This window comes from Bombus pyrosoma, linkage group LG4, assembly GCF_014825855.1.
Source record: "Bombus pyrosoma isolate SC7728 linkage group LG4, ASM1482585v1, whole genome shotgun sequence".
NCBI classification, from domain to species: Eukaryota; Metazoa; Arthropoda; class Insecta; order Hymenoptera; family Apidae; genus Bombus; species Bombus pyrosoma.
In genome coordinates, this window is record NC_057773.1 from 9,401,083 (window position 1) to 9,422,889 (window position 21,807).

The 21,807-nt window shown below is 35.5% G+C and overlaps 2 protein-coding genes across 8 annotated transcripts; both read right to left on the minus strand.

Moving 5' to 3' along the window:
- Window positions 1-195: 195 nt before the first annotated feature.
- Window positions 196-17,912, minus strand: LOC122566917 (ankyrin repeat and KH domain-containing protein 1). 6 transcript variants are annotated; one of them, XM_043724860.1, is made up of 28 exons: window positions 17,441-17,912; window positions 13,613-14,056; window positions 12,959-13,106; window positions 12,531-12,811; window positions 12,173-12,458; window positions 11,779-12,080; window positions 11,473-11,688; window positions 10,781-11,401; window positions 10,573-10,699; window positions 9,909-10,501; window positions 9,571-9,756; window positions 9,265-9,475; window positions 8,814-9,179; window positions 8,348-8,689; window positions 8,051-8,242; window positions 7,606-7,971; window positions 7,372-7,526; window positions 6,797-6,972; window positions 6,582-6,714; window positions 5,654-6,396; window positions 5,261-5,575; window positions 4,950-5,144; window positions 4,720-4,867; window positions 4,416-4,623; window positions 3,093-3,916; window positions 1,707-2,969; window positions 1,145-1,336; window positions 196-777 (listed from the first exon to the last, which is right to left on the minus strand). In XM_043724860.1, the coding sequence occupies exons 1-28, from the start codon at window positions 17,642-17,644 to the stop codon at window positions 754-756; spliced, it is 9,261 nt and encodes a 3,086-aa protein (XP_043580795.1). In that variant the 5' UTR covers window positions 17,645-17,912; the 3' UTR covers window positions 196-753. The 6 variants fall into 6 exon arrangements, with proteins under 6 accessions (XP_043580795.1, XP_043580794.1, XP_043580793.1 ...); XM_043724859.1 differs by having other exon boundaries at window positions 9,265-9,445; window positions 17,402-17,912; XM_043724858.1 differs by having other exon boundaries at window positions 9,265-9,448; window positions 17,402-17,912.
- A 316-nt stretch (window positions 17,913-18,228) lies between these two features.
- On the minus strand, window positions 18,229-21,349 carry LOC122566922 (phenylalanine--tRNA ligase beta subunit). 2 transcript variants are annotated; one of them, XM_043724870.1, is made up of 11 exons: window positions 21,130-21,349; window positions 20,946-21,001; window positions 20,663-20,817; window positions 20,382-20,451; window positions 19,975-20,241; window positions 19,716-19,895; window positions 19,258-19,638; window positions 19,095-19,175; window positions 18,928-19,020; window positions 18,570-18,849; window positions 18,229-18,440 (listed from the first exon to the last, which is right to left on the minus strand). In XM_043724870.1, exons 1-11 carry the CDS (start codon window positions 21,185-21,187, stop codon window positions 18,289-18,291), a joined length of 1,773 nt encoding a protein of 590 aa, XP_043580805.1. In that variant the 5' UTR covers window positions 21,188-21,349; the 3' UTR covers window positions 18,229-18,288. The 2 variants fall into 2 exon arrangements, with proteins under 2 accessions (XP_043580805.1, XP_043580806.1); XM_043724871.1 differs by having other exon boundaries at window positions 20,663-20,835; window positions 21,130-21,205.
- Window positions 21,350-21,807: the final 458 nt, after the last annotated feature.

Consider the following 21,807-nt stretch of genomic DNA (forward strand, 5'->3'; position numbering starts at 1 on the left):
TGTTATTAATATGTATCATTTAATTAACATAATATTATTCGGCTATCCCTGTGGCAAATCGAAGCCTTTATTTTCGCACGCATGTAGGACACTTGAAACGAAGCTTTTAATTCGATACACGAAATTCAAGGAACAGAAAAAGGATAGAAGGTTTTAATTCGAGATGTACTGCTACAAGTGAAGCGAAAGCTGATGTACTTATCATATGCGCATTTGAATTTATTATGACGAATGTCTATCAAATATCGTAAAGTTTGAGTCTCGTAACTTGGACAAATTGATCCATCCGCGGTAACGATCAGCATAGGAAGAAGATTCGTAAACTGTCCTCAATATTTCATATGTTAAAAAATTGGTTACAGAATAATCCTGGAGTACAGAAGTAGCGTGGTCGAAGTACGATCAAAAATGAATTAGAAACAAGTAACAAACATCTTTTGTTCTGTTTCAATCTCACCTGACTATCTTTTCCTTTTTTCTTTCTAACATTTCCATATCGTATTTGATAATTGCTTGTATTGCATGATTATACTAGACAAATAGTAGTAAGTTGTAAGGATTTACCGCCTTATCACCTAACATGACAAATAATATCGAATCTGTGTCGCAATGGATACAATTAGGATAATAATGTAATTTAAGTATCTAAAAACAATGCTTCGTATTCCAGTTACATCTATTTACTACTTCGAATTCCAGGTTTTATTTCATTTCATCCAGGTAAGAATTTCTCCCTCTTTCTGTCTTTTCTTTTTAATGAGTCCATTTATTCCATGCCTGAAATCAAATTATTTATTCAGGATGTATGTAAAATGAAATAATAAGGGGTATGACATTAGAAGAAAAATGGAAAGTGATGGTGATGCAAATAGAAGAGGAGATTAGATTAGTACATGAAATTATTGCACAAACAAAATGTTCTAAATAACGTATGAATGAACAAAGAAATCAAACGAGAATGTAATAAAAATACGAGTTCCATATGTATATAAATACACTTGATTATCCACAATTTTTAAATATTCACGATGAGAATACACGCATAATCGTTGACAATTTTGGTTTGGAAGAAACTTAACTTTGTAATTTGAATTCTACTTCATTAGTTATGCTATAGCTCTTCGTAAAATAACTTGTAACATACCGGATGTTGCTTGTCTTGTACAGTATCTGGTATTCCCCATGCTGGTGGATCCATTTTGTTTGCTTCGTTCGGAGGAATTTCTGTCAATGTAGGCGTACCAAACTGTCCCGGCAATAAGGTTAATCCTGGCATTAGAGATAGAGTGGTCGCGCTTCCATTGGGAAATGGCTGCTGCTGAGTGTCAACGTGACCCTGCATATAAATCAAATTGAAACTACTAAATCTAAAGTTAAACATGCAAATTACGCACATAAATTAATATCAATATTCTTACATTATTTGTATTGTATTTTCATTTTGTGTGTGTGTGTGTGTGTGTGTGCGCGCGCGCGCGTGTGTGTAGTTATATTATATATATATTTTAATACATAAGTGTTATATATTACAACACTTTCGAAAGATTTTTATCAGCAAATTAGAGGGAGGTGTGATTTTAAGTGAATTGTATACTCTGTATACGTACACGACATTTGAATAGGAAGGAAGAAGGAAGAAAAAGATAGAAAGAAGCAAAAAGGAAAGAAAGAAATAAAAGACGAGAAGCATGACATAGAGAAGTTACCTGGAATGAAGATTCCATCATGTGATGAAGTTCGGCATCGACGTTGGATATACGATTGTAAGTAGCGTTAGATCGGAACATTTGGTGTCTGTCTATGCCCGGCGCCAAATTCGCCCAAGATCCGACAAGCTTTTCATTGTTCAACATCCAATTAATGGAATCAGCATCACCTCCGGGTCCCATCCCTGCCGTTGCGTAATTTTTCCAGGCTCTTTCCGTACCGATGGGTCGTGGTACTTTACGATCCTCGATCTTAAGCTGATTCATTTCCTGAGCTACCTGTGCCGGCGAAGAAGGTGATATAGCTGGTGAACCGCCATTCTCTAGGCTTGTAATCAAATCAATGCTTCCAGGTTGTGCGGTTAAATTTGCCAAATGATTGGAGAAACCAATTTGGCCTATCATTGGATCTTGATGGGGCGGGTAATTATTGTGCGGTGGAGCAAACGGCCAACGAGTTTGCCCGTTAGTCGAGATTCCGGTATTGCCTGGAGTGGCTCGAGAGGGTGCCTGATATTTTCCTAAAGGAAAATTTCCAAGCATTGCCAGGTTATTAGACTGAATCGCGGACGGAGGAGGCGGCGGTACAGTGGCGAACATGTTTGGATGCATTCCTGCCGCTGCCGAACCCGCGTTAAACATTGTCACTTGAGGTTTGCTATTCAAATGTAACGAGCTAGAAAAGTCAGGTGCTCTGGGGTTTAATCTGGACATACTGACTGTAGTGTTCACCGAAGCAGATGGCGCTATTGTTTGCGCGAAATTCTGCATATGCGGGTGAAAAGGTAAAAGCGGATGACCCTGTCCTTCGTTTGGCACCATCTTTAATAAACTTGAATTCACGTTTGGATGCTCATAGCCGATGTTGTTTCCTTTAAACAAACCCACGTCCAATGTCGGTTGTGATGTAGAGGCAATCACGTGTGGCTGATGGGTTGTCGTATTTCGAGTTCCTGTCAATTCCCCTTGAAACACTGGTCTACTAAACTGAGCTCCCATAGCTGCTCCCATTTCTATATTTTGCTGAGGAATTACCGGCCGCGCTACAGCCAAACTACCTGGTGGTTTGCTTGAAAGAGGATGTTCATTATAATTTCCGGACGACTGAAATTGCGGTGGTTGAATAGGATTGTGCCCAGCATTCGATGATACACCTCCGCTTCCTATGCTAGTCGCGTTCGTATTAGTTGTATTGTTTGATTTACTTGAAACGGGGGAGCACATAGCTGTCCCTCGATATCCAGGAGCTTTCGAAGCATCCACCTACACGAACAAAGAAGAACATTGTTAAACCAACAACGTTCGCATTGTAGCAGTATCATGGATACACAGGGTAGCCTAGAATAAGAAGTTATTGTCAGTTCTATCATTACTGCAAATACTAACCTGAGGGGGTATGCTGTCGATGAATTTAGACGAGGATGAACCCGAAATGTTAACGGACACTCCACCACCACCAGCTACAGTCGCGAAATTCATACCCTTCTGAGATTCATTTTCTCGACTACCCCACATGGATTGTTGTGTAACTTTCGTAAACGTATCATTGAATAGGGAATATTCGAGAGGTGTATTATTCGTCTGCTGTTGTTGTTGTTGCTGCTGTTGCTGTTGCTCTTGAATTGTCGATGCAATAGGTGGTGGACTACGTGCTTGCTGTTGCTGCTGTTGCAACTGTTGTTGACATTGCGATGATATCGGGGGTGACGGACTGACTCGTATCGAGGAGTTCGAACAAGTCGAAGTGACGGTACTTTCCGAGCAGTACGCAACCACAGTGCTTGTTGCCGGTGATACTGCCACGTTCGAGCCAGGAGAGTAAGTAGACTTTCCGGAATAATGGGAGACCATAGTTGGTGGTGCAGACAAAGTAGGCAGTGGTCGGCAGTGTTTTGGCGATGTATTGACTGCAGACTGTTGAGACGAACTCTGAGCCATTGCCGCAGCTGTAGCTGATACAACAGTCACCGAATTTGCTTGCAACGATTTTTGCTTGTTTACCGTAGTATGAGTAGACTGCATGACGGTAGTAGATGTATGCGTTGAGGCAGTGATTTCGGATAACTTTGCTGCAAACGTTTGCGTGGTACTTGTCGTTACAATTTTTGTTGCTCTTCCAGCAGTCATAATTGCACTCGTATATGACATTGTTGTCTTCGTGTTTGATGACGAAGCCATCTGGGCTGCCACAGCTTGAGCTCGTTTTTCAGCTATATACGCAAGCAGATACGTAGGTATTAATTTAACGTTTATCAATTAAATGAACATTATTGTTTTACTACGATGTTATATTGCTTTTCTGCATATATTTTGTATATATATGAATACATATACAATATATGCAGGGTTTATCTTGTAAAATTAACCACCACATTTCAGACATTTCCGACAATTTGCCAAAAAAATATTTTAACTAAAAGTTGGTTAGTTTTTGTCTTGCTACACATTTGACTACTAATGAACAATAAATATATTGTGATATCTAAGAAAAGTCAAGGAAACCTTAAATTTTTATCCAAAAAATTCTTTTTAAAATTTTTTTATTTAGTGAATTGAAAACTGACTAATGTTTGTTCAAAACATTTCTTCAACAAATTATTGGAAATGCCTGAAGAATGGTTAACCTTAGAGGAGACACCCTGAATATTCGTATATAGCGTAGTACACGCTAGCCGAAATTAATGTAGAAAAATTTTAATTTGTTATTACCCGCAGCCACAAGTCTGGGTGCCGTTGCGCGTGGTAAAGGCGTTGGAAATGGTCCAGCAAGTTTAATGGTTGACGACGATCGAAGTGGAATCAACTGATTAACGGTAGAAACTCCGGATGTGTAACTAGATTTATTAATTTGCGTACTACTGGAACTAGACGTTAGACTTGGAGGTTTATTTACAGGACCCAACTTTGCTTTGCTCGACTAAAATTGAAATACATGGAAGAAATTAGGGAATGAATCAGCTGTAAATTATAAAATCTTGCCAGTCTTGTTGGTATAATAATTTGATGGTCTTACAGCTACAGTAGATACGGTTTTATCCCAAGAGGAAGTAGTAACAACTGTGAGTTTCGATTTTGGAAGCATTTGCAATATATCAACATCTGGATCTTTAATGAGAGCAGCTATTAATGTATGAGCCTGTTTTGTCGCATCGGACGATCCTCTGTAAATGAAGAAAATATGAAATTATCACATATATATTAATCGATCATTTTCAAGAGAAAATAAATAGTCAACCCTCATACTTAATAGTAATAATTCGTTCGCCCTGGCATTTGCTTTGTTTTTCAACTTCGATATGCGCTCCTGTTGCACCTCTAATAGCATTTATATTACTTCCACCTCTTCCGATAACTCGACTAATAGCATTTGGTGGAACAGATACTTTTTTTGAACGGAATGGTGAATTCATAAATCTCCCAGAATCATCCGACTGTCCCCTATTTCCGAAGTTACATCAGATTTTTATTTAATAATTACACCACAACATAATAGCAATGGCAATGATTATAGCAATAAAAATGATAACATCAGCAATATAAATTGTGCTTCTTACTTTCGTACAACTTCTTTCCAGCCTTCTTCACGTTTGCCTGCTTGCTTAGGACTGGTTGTGTTGTTTGACTTCGTAGAAGTATTCAACGCGTCGCCATCATATTGATTATTATAAGTTTTTTTGCCTTTACCAGGCATATATGTTTCATTGCCAGTTGCTTCAAAGTCTTCTCTATCGGCAGGATGCCTCGACGATTCAAATACCAGTTGACCTTTCAATTTACGTTCACCACAATTCACAGTCGAAGATCTAGAACTCATTGTCGCAGAGGTTGCGGATACGGATACTGTATTAGAAACATTGGTCATAATTCTCCTAAAAAAGTAATATCATTTGAGAGGCTAACGTTTAAAAAATTCATCAATCACTCATATCGTTATTTTTCCAACTTACTTTTCGGTCGTATTATTTTGAGATTTTGTCGGTGTAATAGAATTTTGTGACAAAGTAGTGCCTTGCGTGACAACAGACTTTGGAGATCTTTGGGGAGACGTGTCTTTTTCATTGTTGTTTGGACTATTAGCTTTCTTTTTCTTTTTCTCCTTCTTTTTCTCTCTAGCTTTGACGTCATTACTACTACAGCTGCCTTGACTATTCGCATCGATTCCGCTATCGCCTTCCTCTCTGTAAGGATCTTCCGGACTTCTGTTAACCGGTGATGGCATACTGTCCATTCTTTCACAACTGTCTCCAGTTTCGTGTTCACTATCATCCGCTCTATCGCATTCCTCGTCTCCGGATTTCTTCCCATTTTCTTCTTTATCTTCATAATTTGTTTCATTTTTCTTATATTCTTCGTGTAACTTTCGTTTCTCCTCTTTTTTCTCAAGTTTCTTTTTTTTCTTTCGCTCTCTCCTGCGAGCAGCCGCGGCTTTTTTCGACTCTTCCCTCGTCTTTTCCATATCAAGCTCTTCCAATAGTATCGTTGCATTTTTATTTGCTTTTGCTGCTTGAGTTTCCTTTGCCGCACGTATAACTTTCACACATTCCTGACATTTTTCTAAGAGTTCCTTGTCACTGACGGTAGCTATATACCTCGTCATTTCTTGGTCACTTGGAAATTGAGTAACATGATTTACCATCCACTTAACAACTTTAATATGTCCTTTACGAAAAGCGGCCATCAAACAAGAAACCTGAAATTGAATAACACGTACTCGCACGTATTAATATTTATACATATAATACGTACAGGTAACATGTAATATATACAAACAAGTTAAAAAAGAAAGGAAAGAGGACAAATCAGAATGTACATAGTACGATTAAAAAAAATTTAATTCGATTTTGTGGTACATCTAACTTTTAACTTTTCACATACCTTTCGATTGTCTTGCGAATCAATATCTGCTCCAGCATGATACAATAAATCAACAACATTCAAATGCCCTCCATTTGCCGCTAACCATAATGGACTATTTCCTTTTTTGTTCTTCACCTCTACTTGCGTTCCTCTGCGAAATTCATGTTATAAGACACTTAGATTAGGTTTACAAAACAGAATTTTCATAAAATAAGATAGTAACGAAATATTACCTTGACAATAATAATTCTACAAAACGGCAGTGTCCTTTGTCAGCAGCAATAGTGAGGGCAGTGTCGCGAGATGATGGAACGGGAGTAGCATTAACATCTGCTCCTTTAGTAAGTAAAACACGTCCAACTTCTACGTATCCTCCACTAGCCGCTTCCATTAACGGTGTTAATCCGGTCTGAACAAAATTTTATAAGATTCAGATTTCACAAGATTCCTATCGCATTATACATATATATTCAACACAGTATTTCAAAACTATATATTACCAATTCGAAATTCAAGCATTATAGAAAACAAAAGATCAATGATCTTCAAACTTTTACAATTAACTAAATTTAAACAAACTTTGAAAGAAAAAAACAAAACTAAAATTGTACAAAATGGCAAATGACAATAGTTGATCAAATTTTTTTATACTTTGTACTATGCAAAATTTACATATTTCGATATATGTATTTTCGTCATAGATATTTCATACACCGATTGTATTAAACAAATAATTAGAAATACATAAGAAAGAGAGAGCGGAAACAAATTGAAATACACACGCGTACACATACACATTTGTTTATACCTTAGCTCGATGTTCTACGTTAGCTTTTCGATCGAGAAGAAGACTAACGACCTCGTGTCTTCCTTGAAAACATGCCAACGTTAGCGCCGTATTACGATTAGTCTCTATTTGAGCATTTATATCACTGCCCATGTCTAATAATAGCTTGACCGCCGCTATAAATGATTATAAACATATTTATAATACAAGATTTTATATTATTACAATAGTAACTTCACTTTATAATGAACGTACCAACATGACCATTCATGGCTGCAAGCATGAGTGGAGAAATACCTAATTTTGACCCAGTCCGGGAATTAATTTCAGCACCATGACTAAGAAGAAGCTTTATTATATTAACGTATCCACCAGATGCTGCAAGGCTCAAAGGTGTGTAATCAGAAACATTACGGTGTTCCTTATTAGCACCCCGATTAAGGAGAAGCTCTACCACTTCGTATCTACCACCGCTGCAGGCAAGAGACAAAGGTGTATCCTTGGTGCGCTCAGATTGAGCTTCTATATCAGCTCCATGATTCAAAAGTATTTCTACCACTTTTTGGTGACCTGCTGTTGCTGCCAATATAAGCGGAGTAAATCCCTTTTTATCTCTATGTTCTGTAAGAAATTAAAAAATTTGTAAATATTTAGTATATTTAGTATAATACTACTTTGATGTCGTGCTTATGATCTATACCTATGTCGGCACCACGACTTAACAAAAGTTCAACGAGTTCTTCATGACCACCAGCACATGCCAATGTCAAAGCTGTATCATGGTTACTGTCAGTTTCGGAATCCACGTCCATACAAGAAAATGATGCAGGCGGTACTTGACTAGTAGTATAACCACCAACTGTTGGAACACCTGTTGTGTACTGACCAGCAACTAAGTAATAAAATTCAATTAAAAATTGGGTACAATTCTCTTGAACATTTGCATGATTAAAAAATTACATATTTTCTGCTTATACTAATAAGAAAAGTTTTGTACCTGTCGTTGGGTCCAATTGATAATTCTGGCTGGGAAAATTGGGAGTTTGCTGTTGGGTATTGGCAGTTTGTTGTTGTTGTTGTTGACATGATGGTTGTTGTGACAGAAGTGGATATCGTCCCTTTTTTCCTTTACCGGTCGTTGGAGCTGTATAAACTTGTTTTTTATCTGAAGCAACAATGGTTGCAGCAGTTGTTGTTGCTGGCGCTTGGGTTTGAGTAGCCACTTGAACCTGATTAGTACTACAGGTTGTTGATTGAGCATAACCATTTGTTTGATGGGATATACTATCTATTATTCCTGTTGCTTCGCTTACAGTTGGCAAAGCTTGTGTTGGAAATGCTGATCAGAAACAAATATATGATCACGTTAAGGATTAATATGTGGTCACAAATATTTTGAATATAATGCATAAGACAGAAAGCGAAGATGAAGGTATTTTGTTAATCATATATATAAAACTTACTTATCTGGGAGGATTGCAGTAACAATTGTGGTTGAAAATGTGTTCGAAAACCTTCCAAATATCCGTCTTTAAATGCTTGACTCTGTAGGGATTGTGGACCAGTTAACTGCAAACCTGCTGATATATCAGCTTGTATTTGAACACCAGCACTAGTTACTTGAAGCGAAGGCAAAGTTGGTAACACAGGATTGGTAAAATACTCTTGAGAAGTATAAGGACTGGTTGTTTGTTGAACTATTTGCGTGGTTTGCAAATGTTGCTGCTGCTGCTGCTGTTGTTGCTGTTGTTGTTGTTGCTGTTGAGAATCCTTACCATTTGTCACTTCTAATCTTTTCAATTCAAGCTTTTCTTGATCTTCCGTTGCTACTTAATCAGAACATAATATATCATCAAATAGCTATGAACAATTGAAGAAAAAAAAAAAGAATTCATTCTTTATTTAAATATTTACCATCAACAGTATCGTCAAAACTAATAGATCGAAAAATTTCAAAAGCATCATCCAAAGGAATATGCGTGCCATCTTCTAATTTTATAACACTTTCACTTGTACAAAGAGCCTTTGCTTTTTGAGCCGCAGCAACAAAGGGACAAGCTCCATCTCGATGTAATCTTGCTAAGTCAGGATCTGCCTGCTCCGTTAGATTTTGTTGAGTTGTTTGCTGCACGTAATTTTTATATATATATGCATACATACACAGGCGTATGTGAGCACATACGCACACACATCCTTGTGTAAGACATAAGTGATAATTACCTGATCATGAAGATGATGGGTGTGCGTTGGATGAAGATGTGACATTAATTGAGTGGGCATAAGTATGTTATTTCCATTAGCAGTTACTACTCCAGTTTGTTGCTGTGATTGTGATTGCTGTTGTTGATGTTGTTGTTGCTGCTGCTGCTGCTGAGCTTGCTGTTGTGGTTGCTGTTGTTGCTGTACCTAACCAGGTATAATACATACTTTGATATATAACATGCCAACATATTGGAAGGAAAAAAGAATAAGAGAAAAAAAGATGAGAAAACGAAAAAAAATAAACTGACAATAAATAAAGGAAGAAGAAACAAAGTTAAAAGTATTAAAGAACAAACCTGCACTTGATCCAATTGTAACTGCAATTGTTGGTTCAGCTGTTGCAGTTGGTGTACCTGTTGGACTTGATAAGTATGTTGTCGTTGTTTTTGCTGGTATTGCTGTTGAAGACCAGCCATCAAGTTAGCTTGTTGTTGTTGTTGCTGCTGTTGTTGCAACTTTCCGGCCATTACACTGGACGAAGCTTTCCGGATATTTTTACCTTCTTTTTTAGAGACAGGTTTCGCTTTTGGGCGATCGCTTATAGCAGTATTCTGGCTAACATCACTACTCGCGGTAATGGGTTGGGAAACTGCCATAACGGTGGGAGGGGTGGATATACTTGGAGGACTTGGCGTAGTTGTTGAAGATGTATTTGAAGTAGCCAATGGAACGGACGATGTAACAGGTATCGTCGCAAGAGAAAGAGGAGGAGATGTAGGGAAAGCGTTTGTCGTGGGAAAAGTTTCCGATATGGTTGGAGCTAAGGATAACTGAGCTTCTTGTGCAATTCGTTTTCCTCTAAGAAATGCATTATACAGTGACATCGCTTGGCTGGTGCCTTGATGACTTAATGAATTTCCGGACATGCCACTTGTACTGCAAACTAAACCTTTCGATCGAAAATACATCGATCGTTATTAGAAGTGTTTCGAGCACAACAAAAGGAACTTGACCACATACCTGATGATAATGTATCTGGATCACTAGAATCTTCTTGCTGCTGTTGCTGTTGTTGAGTTACAACAGGATTCTTTGCACTACAGAACCAATGTCCCGGACCTTTAATTTGAAGTTCTCTCTCTACCCTCTAAAAACATTTATAAGACATGAAATACACTGAGAATATCAAAGAGGAACCTTATGCTTATATTAATAAATGAATATTTACTTGTAATTCTTCAAAAATTTGTTGCTTATGTAGGATCTGCTCTTGTCGAGTATTCTTTCGGCTATCCGTAACATTCAACCCTGGTGTTGGCGCTGGAGCAGGGCTGAGGCTGATATTAGGTTCTGAAAGGTTGGTAAATCCTCCACTACCTTTATCCAGAATATTGGTATCATCTTTCGTGGTTACAATTGATTCTCCTGCGGGCTGAGAACGAACTTGTTGCGCCTCAGCGGAAGTAAGACTTGTATCTGGCATCATCGTTACGGATCGGTTTTTTCTTAGTAACGATTTTTGTGTATTGTGTTTAGGTTGAAGATTTTGCGATTGTGGTTGATCGGCAGCATGTTGCTGCTGTTGTTGGTGTGACTGTGGCTGCGTAGATGCATGTTGTTGATGGGGCACATGCTGCTGATGTGTAATATGCTGCTGTTGTTGTTGATGTGATTGTTGTTGCTGCTGCTGCTGCTGTTGCTGCTGCTGCTGTTGTTGTGGGAGCAACATAGGTGTAGGTGTTGCATTATGCGGTGTACTCATCATAATACTGTGAGGGTAATCCAATAGAAGTTGAACTACACTAGTATGCCCACCCTTTGCAGCTTCTATCAACATCGTAGAATTATCCTGTAATAAAATTTTAATTTTTTATAATTCTGTTATAAAGAACTTGTCAACCATTATTACATGCCACATACCTTCAGTTTATGAAACGGATTAGCAGACTGAGCAAGTAAAAGTTCTACAACTGCAAGATGTCCACCAGCGCAAGCTAGCGAGAGGGGAGTGTGATCGTTATTGGTTGTTTGCCTATTAACGTCTGCACGTTTCGTTATAAGAAACTGAACTGTACAGAGATGGCCGGCTCTACATGCCTTCATCAACGGTGTTCTTCCTCCCTCTGATTCATGCTCCTATAATATATAGAAATTAGATGGCGAAAAATATAAAATAACTGTTCTGTATACATTCTTTAAAATAATTTTGATTTAAGAAGAAAGTACCAGATCAGCACCAAACTGAAGTAAGAGATCCGCAACATCGGTATGACCATTTTCACAAGCATACGTTAATGCAGTATCTCCTGTTTGAGTTTGAGCGTGGACATCTGCCGCAGATTCAAGTAAGTAACGAACGAGTTCTAAATGACCTTCCTGTGCAGCTTCCATTAGAGGAGTAGAGGCACCTAATTCAATATCAGCTCCTGCTTTAATTAGAAAATCAGCAACTTCTAGAAAGCCACCGCAACAGGCTAAAGTAAGTGCTGTTTCTTGTGTTTCTTCGGTTTGAGCATTGATGTTCGCCCCTATATATATCAAGATATATAAATTTTACTTTCCTAAAATTTCTTAAATAATTATATCTCGATTGATGCAATGAACGAGAGTTGTGATGTACCTTGACTCAAAAGTAAAGCAACCATTTCTTCGTGACCTTCACGTGCTGCTTCCATTAATGGGGTGTAACCTTCATCATTTACTTCTTCGATATTAGCTCCTCGTTCAATCAGGAGCATAGCCAGATCAACGTGACCTCCACAAGCAGCCAAAGTTAATGGAGATTCAAAACTGTCTGTTGGCATATTCACCTGGGCACCTGAATCTAAGAGCAAACGAGCTACTTCTACATGACCATCCATTGATGCTTCCATAAGGGCAGTGTGCATTTCATCAGTTTTGTGCTCCTATAAGATAAAATGATTCAGTTTGAAATATACAATCCCATAAAGCAAACAACTATAGTGATCAACAGGTACCTGATCTGCGCCAGCTTCTAATAAGAAGCGAACCATTTCCAAATGACCTTTGTAACAGGCTAGTGTTAGCGCGGATTCTTTAAATTCATTAGAATGAGTATTAATTCCAGCGCCATGTTCTAGCAAGATCTTAGCTACTGGAACATGTCCAGCACTAGCTGCTTCCATTAAAGGTGTATGACCGTTTTCATTATGATCTTCAACATTGGCACCTGCTTCTAATAATACTCGCACTACCTCTTCGTGACCACCCGCACAGCCATACATAAGAGGTGTATTACCTAAAAGTATAGAGCCTGATTTATCTATTACTATATATAGATGTATAAAGATTTCTTTTAAAACTTTATAAACTATAGACTATAGACTTCACAAATTATACCAGAGATATAAATCATAAATATGAATATTACAACTACATTCCATACCTGAAGTAGATTGAGCATTAACATCAGCTCCATGCGCAATAAGCAAGCTTACAACATCTACATGCCCTGCACTGGCAGCCTCCATTAAAGGGGTACAATCCCCCTTTATGCCACGATCCTCCACGTTTGCACTCATTGCCAAAAGTACCTGCTCATAAAAAGATTAATCAAATAAAACAAAATAACTGGAACAAATACATTTATTGCAACTCAAACACAATACAATCAAAAACATTACATATTTCAATTTATTTTTATACAATAGGAAATTACAAAAAGCTGTCTACAAGTAGGCTGAATGATATTATTGTTTGTTTTATTTATTTTTAATATTTCTCCTTAAATGATATATTGAATTAATTTTTAATATTCTTCTGTATATGCTTAGAAGAAAAAGACAAAACATAAAGATTATATTCAATACTAGCAATAATGACAACATTGTATCTGTATGTGTACATACAAATACATGTATACAGAAATTATACACAAAATATTTCAAGAAAAGCTGTTTCTTTCTTTTTCTCTCACTCACACACGTTTGCACGCACATTCCCTCTCTCTGTCTTTTACATGCGCGCGGGATTGCACTAGCACACAGATACAAAATGAGCACTTATAACATAAATGAATGATCATATACAAAATTCAAACCTGAGCAAGTTCGTAATATCCAGCTGAACAGGCGAGAGAGAGCAAACTCTCTCCCTCCTCTGTAGTCTCGTGAACACTGCGTCCTTCTGTTAATAATTTTCTAACAGTACCTACGTCTCCGTCAGTGCAAGCCTCTACTAGAGAGCGCTTTTCGTTTTGTGTGCGTGGATTATCGCTGCGCATACGAGTCAATGCAGCTGCTGCTTCATCTAATGCACAAGAAACACTAGATGTTATGCGACGGAGCACTTCGTGATCAGGCAAGTGCTTCCCATCGCCTGATGACAACTTGCCAATACCAGCTACTTCCAGCAACGATTCTAATCGAGCCTGAGTTTCAGGATCCACAGATCTCTCTGGATCTTCAGAAGTTAACAGAAGCTTGGACGATTCTAAATGATGACCTTCGTCTAATTCAACCTGATCAATTGCAAAACACTCCACCTGTAAGTAATAAGATAAAATTTTTTCCAACAAAATCAATATACAAAAACAATTTAAACCTAACAATTAAGATATAAAAGTAGCGTAGTAATTTTCATTTGACATAAACGTATCATAAACTATGATGTATTAATAAATAGATAATAAATATGAAACTATATTTCAGCAAGGGTACTGCTTGCTTCTACTTAGGAAATTCTAGTAGAATACTATAGGTAATTATAATAACAATTTCTTTTTATCACTATTATAAATACGTATTATGTTTAGTTTATATGTTTAGTTCATAATAAATTAACTACATAAAGATACTATTAATTACTAAGTTTGATTCAGTACTTTTATCAGGAAAGACACAAAATGATTATAGAAATTAATCTAAAGATTGCCGAGTCATATTTCCCTAATATATCTGTTTCACTCAAGTTTTATAATTATAGCTTAAAATAAACTTGAAAGATTTTAAATTAGGTAGACCTTAGTCTGATATTTTATCAATGTAAAAAATTAACAAGTTTATATGTGGAATATGTATGATACAATTTTGCTGAGATGCAAGAACAATGGTAATTGAGGTTATTGTATAACAGAAAATCCCCTCTACTTCATGGAAATGGAAAAAAGAAATAAAGAAGGAGAAGAAAGGATGGAAGGAAAAAAGGATAAAAAATAGAGAAGAAATTGTATAGAAATATAGGAAAGAGATTCAGGTAAATTAGATGAAATGGATGAATTGTTGAGAAAGTGTTGGTCAAAGATGGAGGAAAAATGAAGAATAGAAAAGAATAGAGTAAAAGCCAGGTAATAGTAGAAATGATATAAACAGAAAAAGCAATAACGTTGCAATATGCAGAAAATTTTAGGTGAAATCAAATTGCTTTCAACCGAAAGATTTGTCTGTAAAAAGAAAAGGATAATTTGTAGACGATCTAAATTATAGTACGTACATCTCGCGTAGAGGTCATATCCTCTTGCGCGACGAGTGGAAACCAATGAGACATAAACGCAAATCAGAATGTAGGTGAAACTATTTTATTTTCTGTATACGATTAAAACGGCTTGCCAATGAACACAGAGACATAAGAACAATGTGCAGCCATTCCAAGAAGGAGGAAACTGACACTTCCTTGGTATACTCTTCGCGTGCGTAGTGAACGCGTCCCGTTTGTTTTATCGAAACTAAAGTAAAGAGAAAACGACGATACGAGTCGCGTATTCACTGATCTTGTAAGCACACGTCGTACTAGCCAATATAATTGTTCGTCGAAAAAAATGGTGAAAAAAAAGAACTCCGTTTAAGAACCGCTGTTGGTAGAATATAGAATAATATGGTGGCTCTGCTCTCTAGAATTTCCACGCCACGAACACGAGCGACACAGGGCAGAACCGATGAGTAGCCGGCAAGAACAGAGGTAAGGATAGAGCCGAAATCTCGTTGACAGTATAACAGAAACAGTTAAGTGTTACAGTAAGGTAAAAAATACGCCTATAGACGTATAGAGAAGGTAAAGAGACGGCCACAAGGAGACAAACAGGCTCACGAACTCGCACGAATACGCGAGAAACGCGGCCGAAGAGAACTCCGCTGGGTGGCGCACAACGTAGTGCAAGCGGACGTAAAATAGCTACACATATACACTTATCTATGTAGGAACAGGCACATGCGAGAGCTCGCGCGGCCCAACGTACACTACATGCAAGATTACTAGTTCAATGAAAACTCTACCTCCATATACCTCTCTGCACAATACATATTCAGACTTGTAGTCTACATGCATAAATATCTACTTGCATAAATGTATAAACATATACATGGACGTACACGTGCGTGCGCACGCGCTTGATTATGCAGTGCAGTTAACCGGACTGCTTTATTTATCATTTACACATATACCTTTGCAAAGTGCCTTCATCAGATTGTACAAATAAAATAAATGTACAAATTTTTCAATCGTTCCTACCCTAGATTATAATGTAGTTCATGTATAATGTACAACTTTGTCTAATGTCGAAATCGTTTGATCGGCCTAATACTTAATAAATATCTACAAACGATTTATAAAAGATAAAGATCAATAAGGTGGACTACAATCTAAAAAGATGGCAAGTATATTTCTGATAAAATCACAAATAAATAAAATTATTTCCCATATTACAATACACCATGACGTTTTATTAGCTATCATAACGCATATATTTTGATTATATAACATCCCTGCGTAAATTCCCATCTTGTTCTCTTTTTCCCATTCTTCCTTTTGTCGAAAAATTTGTGGAGATTGTTTCGTAGTATTTATTAGTTTAGCAATTCTCGTACCAACGTCTCATGCTCGGAATCAAATTTAAGATTTCCAGAAAGAATCAAATGTCATCATTTCTTATTGCTTTTTCAATTTTATAAAATACCCACTGATGTTTAGTTACCTATACGGTTGTACTAAATAAACTGCAAGACACCAGGCGATACAATATGATGCGATATGATGCGATATGATGCGATACGATATGATATGATATGATACGATACGATATGATACGATACGATACGATACAATAAGATACAATACGATACAATACAAAAGTTTTATGCTGTTTTTCATATGACGATATAGGTTATAATTCTGTTAATTTCGTTATTTCTCTTCTCGAATAGGTAGTTTCTTCTTTAAATATTATTGATTATTGAGTATAAATAGAAAAACATATGAAAATACAAAATCAAGTACAAGTACTGACGCTAAAAGAAATATGCATGTTGATCGATGGTTCTTTGATGCAATTAATTTTCGAACGCTTATATCATAAAAGATGGATTATATTAAATGGATTTGCAATAAAATTCGGAAATATCAAACAAGATTAGCAACGATTCAAATAAATTTCATGAAAAGCTGACGTGTGCGTAAGCATACATACACGTATATATACCTATGACGTATACATATAGATAGGTATAGAAATATATAGTATAGAGGAAAAGAGAACAAGTAAGAGTAAGGATAAGGATAAAGGTAAGGATAAGGATGAGGGTAAGAGCAAGGATAAGGACAAGGATAAGGGTAAGAATAAGGATAAAGGTAAGAATAAGAGCAAAAGCAATAGCGAGAACAAGAGCAAGAGTAAGAGCAACAACAAGAGCAAAAGCAAGAGCGAAAGCAAAAGCAGGAGCAAGAGCAAGAGCAAGAGCAAAAGCAAGTATGTAAGAAAGGAGAACAGGAGGAAAGAAGACGGAGGAGAAGGGTGTGGAGGGGATGGTAACTGGATGGACGACAGAAGCGACAGACGAATTCGTGCGTGTGCGTGCATACGTACATGCGTGCATTCAACCTCTGATTGTAGGAATACCTTATTCACGATGTGGCATGTTTTTTTGACTCGGTTTACCTCTGAAACACTGTCCTCTTCGCTCTCCGACGAGTCTGCCATAAAGCGCGGCTGCAATTCGGAGAAGGTTTCCGTCTCTGACTTGGTAGGGCTGGAATTCGAAGACTGGGGAGTCGACGACGTCTTTCCAATGTCGTGGTGAACGCTTGCTGATTTCTCGTGCTTCTGACTATCCGAGGTTGTTCCTTGTGCTACATTCTGCATCTTTACCTTCCAGATGAATCATATGATACTAAGGTATCGTTCCCGTGTCGCAAAACACACACAGAACACTTGCTTTTCGATAATAATCTTGAGCACGATCGCCGTCATTCACGTAAGCTAACACCCGCCATTTCTACTATGGCCGACACCGAGTCTCCCGGATGCCTCTTCGACCATCTATATCATTGCATACGATTCGATATGCCATCTCTCGTTTTCCATGGCGGGTAATTTCGATTTCTCCTTTCACAATATTCTTATATCCTCCTTTATCTTTTTTCAAATCCTCATACTTATTACCATTATGTTCATCATATATGTATATGCTAATATTTTGAATAAAAATTGTAAACAAACTATAACAATTATAATACAAATTAAAAAAAGAAAATGTAAATTTTAAAATCGTTTCTTTCCTTTCTCCCTCCAATATATTCGATTTTAAAGGAGAAAAAGATTACTGACTCAATTAAAATTAATCTCATCTGTTCAACACAAATCAGTATTCGTGTATGATATTTAACGCTTATATTTGCTGCATCATTTATATTTTTTAATTAACTTTTTGCTTAATAATAAAATAATTATAGGAAAAATGTATAATTTATTCCAACATATTATAAACAATAAGTTTTATAATTGTCTTATAAAAAGCATTCGATATCAATTTCTAATATAGAGCAAGGTGTATTTAATTCAAATCTTGAAATTACATCTGGATGTAGAACTCCCATCTTTCCAATCACTTTATCATAACATAATATTTCTGCACAACGATGAGGGAAGAAAGTTGGATCTGAAAGAAATTATATGGACTTAGGATAATAGATAATATGATACCTTGTTAAAAAAAAATATTCCTAAATAAATTGCGTTCTCTTATACGTATAATTTGGTACATGGAATTTTTCATATAATGCTTTACCATCGATAGCACGAAGATAATATCCATTTGTATTCTTACTGCCATTCCATGGCACTTCTAATATTTGTAATATTCTATCCAATAAACCATGAATTACTTCAAAACCGTCAGATTTATTGCAATATACCGCGCATAAATGTCGATTATTACGTGCACCAACTTCCACATCGTTATCTTTTAATATAATGTCGGAAACTTCGAATAATTTATGAGGAAGTGGCATCTTTTTATTTGCAGCTAACGTTTTCAATAATCCTGGTATCAAAGTGGTACGGGCAACCTGTAACATTGTCATGTTGTTAATTTTATATTTTGAACCAACCTGAGCCTACGGTCTTGATAAACTCTTTGTACATGCCTGAAATTCTAATGTTTTTGGATTTAACACATGGACAACTGGTATGTTTAATAATTCGTGACCTAATTTATCCGCTACATCTTCACGAGAACACTGTAAGGAGAAACTTTTCAACTACAACTGATTTGTACAATTTGTATAACAGTGTGCTCAAAAATTTTGCATACCAATGAAAATGTTAATGCTTCTGTAAATCCAGCACAAGCCAATTCTATCCGTAGTTGATCAGACAATTTATTCAGTGGAAACTAAATTTAAAACATGAATAGGAAATATTTTATCTAAAACTTAACCAGCTTAAAAATCGGTGATTGTAACATTTATTAGTACCTCATTCGCAGTGGTAGATAAATGCGGTATAGTTTTCTCAATTTTATTATATCCATACGCTATAGCAATATCTTCATAAATATCACATGCATGTATCACATCGTGCCTTGTAGGAGGCACTTCGATGTTTAATATATTACCATCTTTAACAGATGTTTTCAAAGACATTCTAGAAAGCAAATTAGCCAATTCCTCCGCAGTTTGTTTTATACCAATGTATTTTATTGCTTTTTCACAATCTATTTCCTCAATTCGATATTTCAAGTCTGGATAATGAAATACTTGTTTATCAGGATACACAATTTCCACCACTTCTATTGAATATTTTATTTTACAGTATTGACTAAAAGCACAAACTATAGTATCCAATACTACCTTTGCCTACAAAATTTTTCAAAAGTTTGCTATCAGTTGATTTATCTCTTACAAATATAAAGAAAATAATAGCTTTTATGTACCTTTGTTAAATCTGTCGCAGTACATTCAATTAATATATTTTTAGTATTGAGTGTAATTTTTGAGTGGTCTCCATTGATAATAGGTGGGAGTGATAAAATGATTCCATTACTGTCTTCTACTACAGGATAAACTGGACTGTCCTTTATAATATGCAGATATTGCTTTAATTGCGCATGGTTCTAAAACAAAACTTAATATAAAATTCTCTTTAAAATGAAGTCCATGTTAAGTAGGCATTCAAATTGTAAAAACACCCACTTCATATAAATTCATAATTCCTTCTGCTGTATATTCCATCTCTTGATTAAGTGGCTTAAAACAAATGTCAGTTGGTGGCCTTGCATCATATAAAAATGGACCTCTGACAGTGTCTAGATCATGGGTTCCAATCGATACTAAAGTTCTTTTCCTACCTATATTTTGATGCAATTTTTCTTGAAGATCGATGAAGCTGTTATAAGAATCTTTAGAAAATGTAACATCACGTAAAACAGCTGCAACAATATGCCCTCTAACTTTCATACACTAAAATATAATATAAAAAAAATAGTTTTATTAAAAGTTCAACTTGTCAATTTAATTTTTAGCTTTTATTTTTCAATTGAATTACCTTTGTTAATTTTTAATTAAAAAAACATTGATAATAATAAAAATCATATATATACCTGCTTTGTCATTATAATCTTCTGTGTGTTTGTACTTGGAAATATCTTTGTATATTGTGGTATATCCATTCTATATTTAAAAAAGTTTTCTAATTGTAGTAGTCTATATCATATGTTTAATTTATTATTGCAGTTATTGTTAATATATAATACGTTATGTTATTATATACTAATGAACTAATAATAAACTAATGGAACTATTAAAATAATAGTATGATTTTAATAAGACTCTGTGGTGTGAAAAATAATAAAAAAATTAAAAAACTATGTAATAAACATACTGCTTTTGAAATATAAGAAGTCCAAGAGCTAAACCTTCTAAGCATAATAGATCGTATCTGTTTGCAGGTATATCAATTTTATATACAACTTCTTCAGATACTTCTCCACTATGATTTAAATTTTGCTCCTTTGTCATCATTTGTTTCTCTGTTGTCTAAAAATAAAAATTTAACTAATTCTAGGATTATTTCGATGTAATACTACATATGGAAATATATAGCAATTCATTCCTTATATACATTAATACATTTGATAGTATCTAATAATATATAAGCTGCATACCACTTCGTCCAATTCTAATCCAAACTCAAAACATAAGTTTTGAAATTCGGCATCCGCTAAAATCGTATTATAGATTAATTTACTTATAAATATTATGTTGGTAAATATTTAGTTAGAATAATTATAAACGTAAAAGAAGTTGATACAATTTACAATGTTCATTATTTGAATATTTGTAACTTACAATATGTTTTACCAAGAGTTTTAAACAACAAGTCACGTTTAATATTAATAGTCGGCATTTTTATATAATACAAATTCTCAACATGCAATAGCCGATTATTAATTCGAAAATGGTTAGAACTGCGTTGAAATTGATATATCTCGGAAAAGAATTTAAGGTTATGTTAACAGAGAGGGAATTTCCTTTCTGATGTTATTAATTCTAAGTAGGGATAGGGAGCAGCATTGTAGATATTATAAGTTAAGGTTAGGTATATCTGTCATACCTATCATACATATATTTCTGTAGTTCGCAGATTTAAATTTAACAAATGAATGGTTATTCGCAAATTTTTAGAACGGAACAAGTAATAATAATACAAGTAAAAGCATTTAAATTTCCGTTGTATAAATATAATCAGATATAATTAAATATTTATATAAACATCTTTTATATATAATTTATATATATATAAACAATTTATATAAACGTCATTTATAGTAGAGCTTTTCCTACTCTAAAATAAATAAATAAAAGTCATTCACTTATACTCCTTAATAAAAGAGTACTGAATTCTATGACTACCTAATAGAAGAAAAAAGCATTACTTGAGTATGAAATTTTATTTTTACAAAAAACAATAACACGTTTTAACAAATTAGTCACTTTATCCAACAAAAAAGTTAACCTGATGAAGCA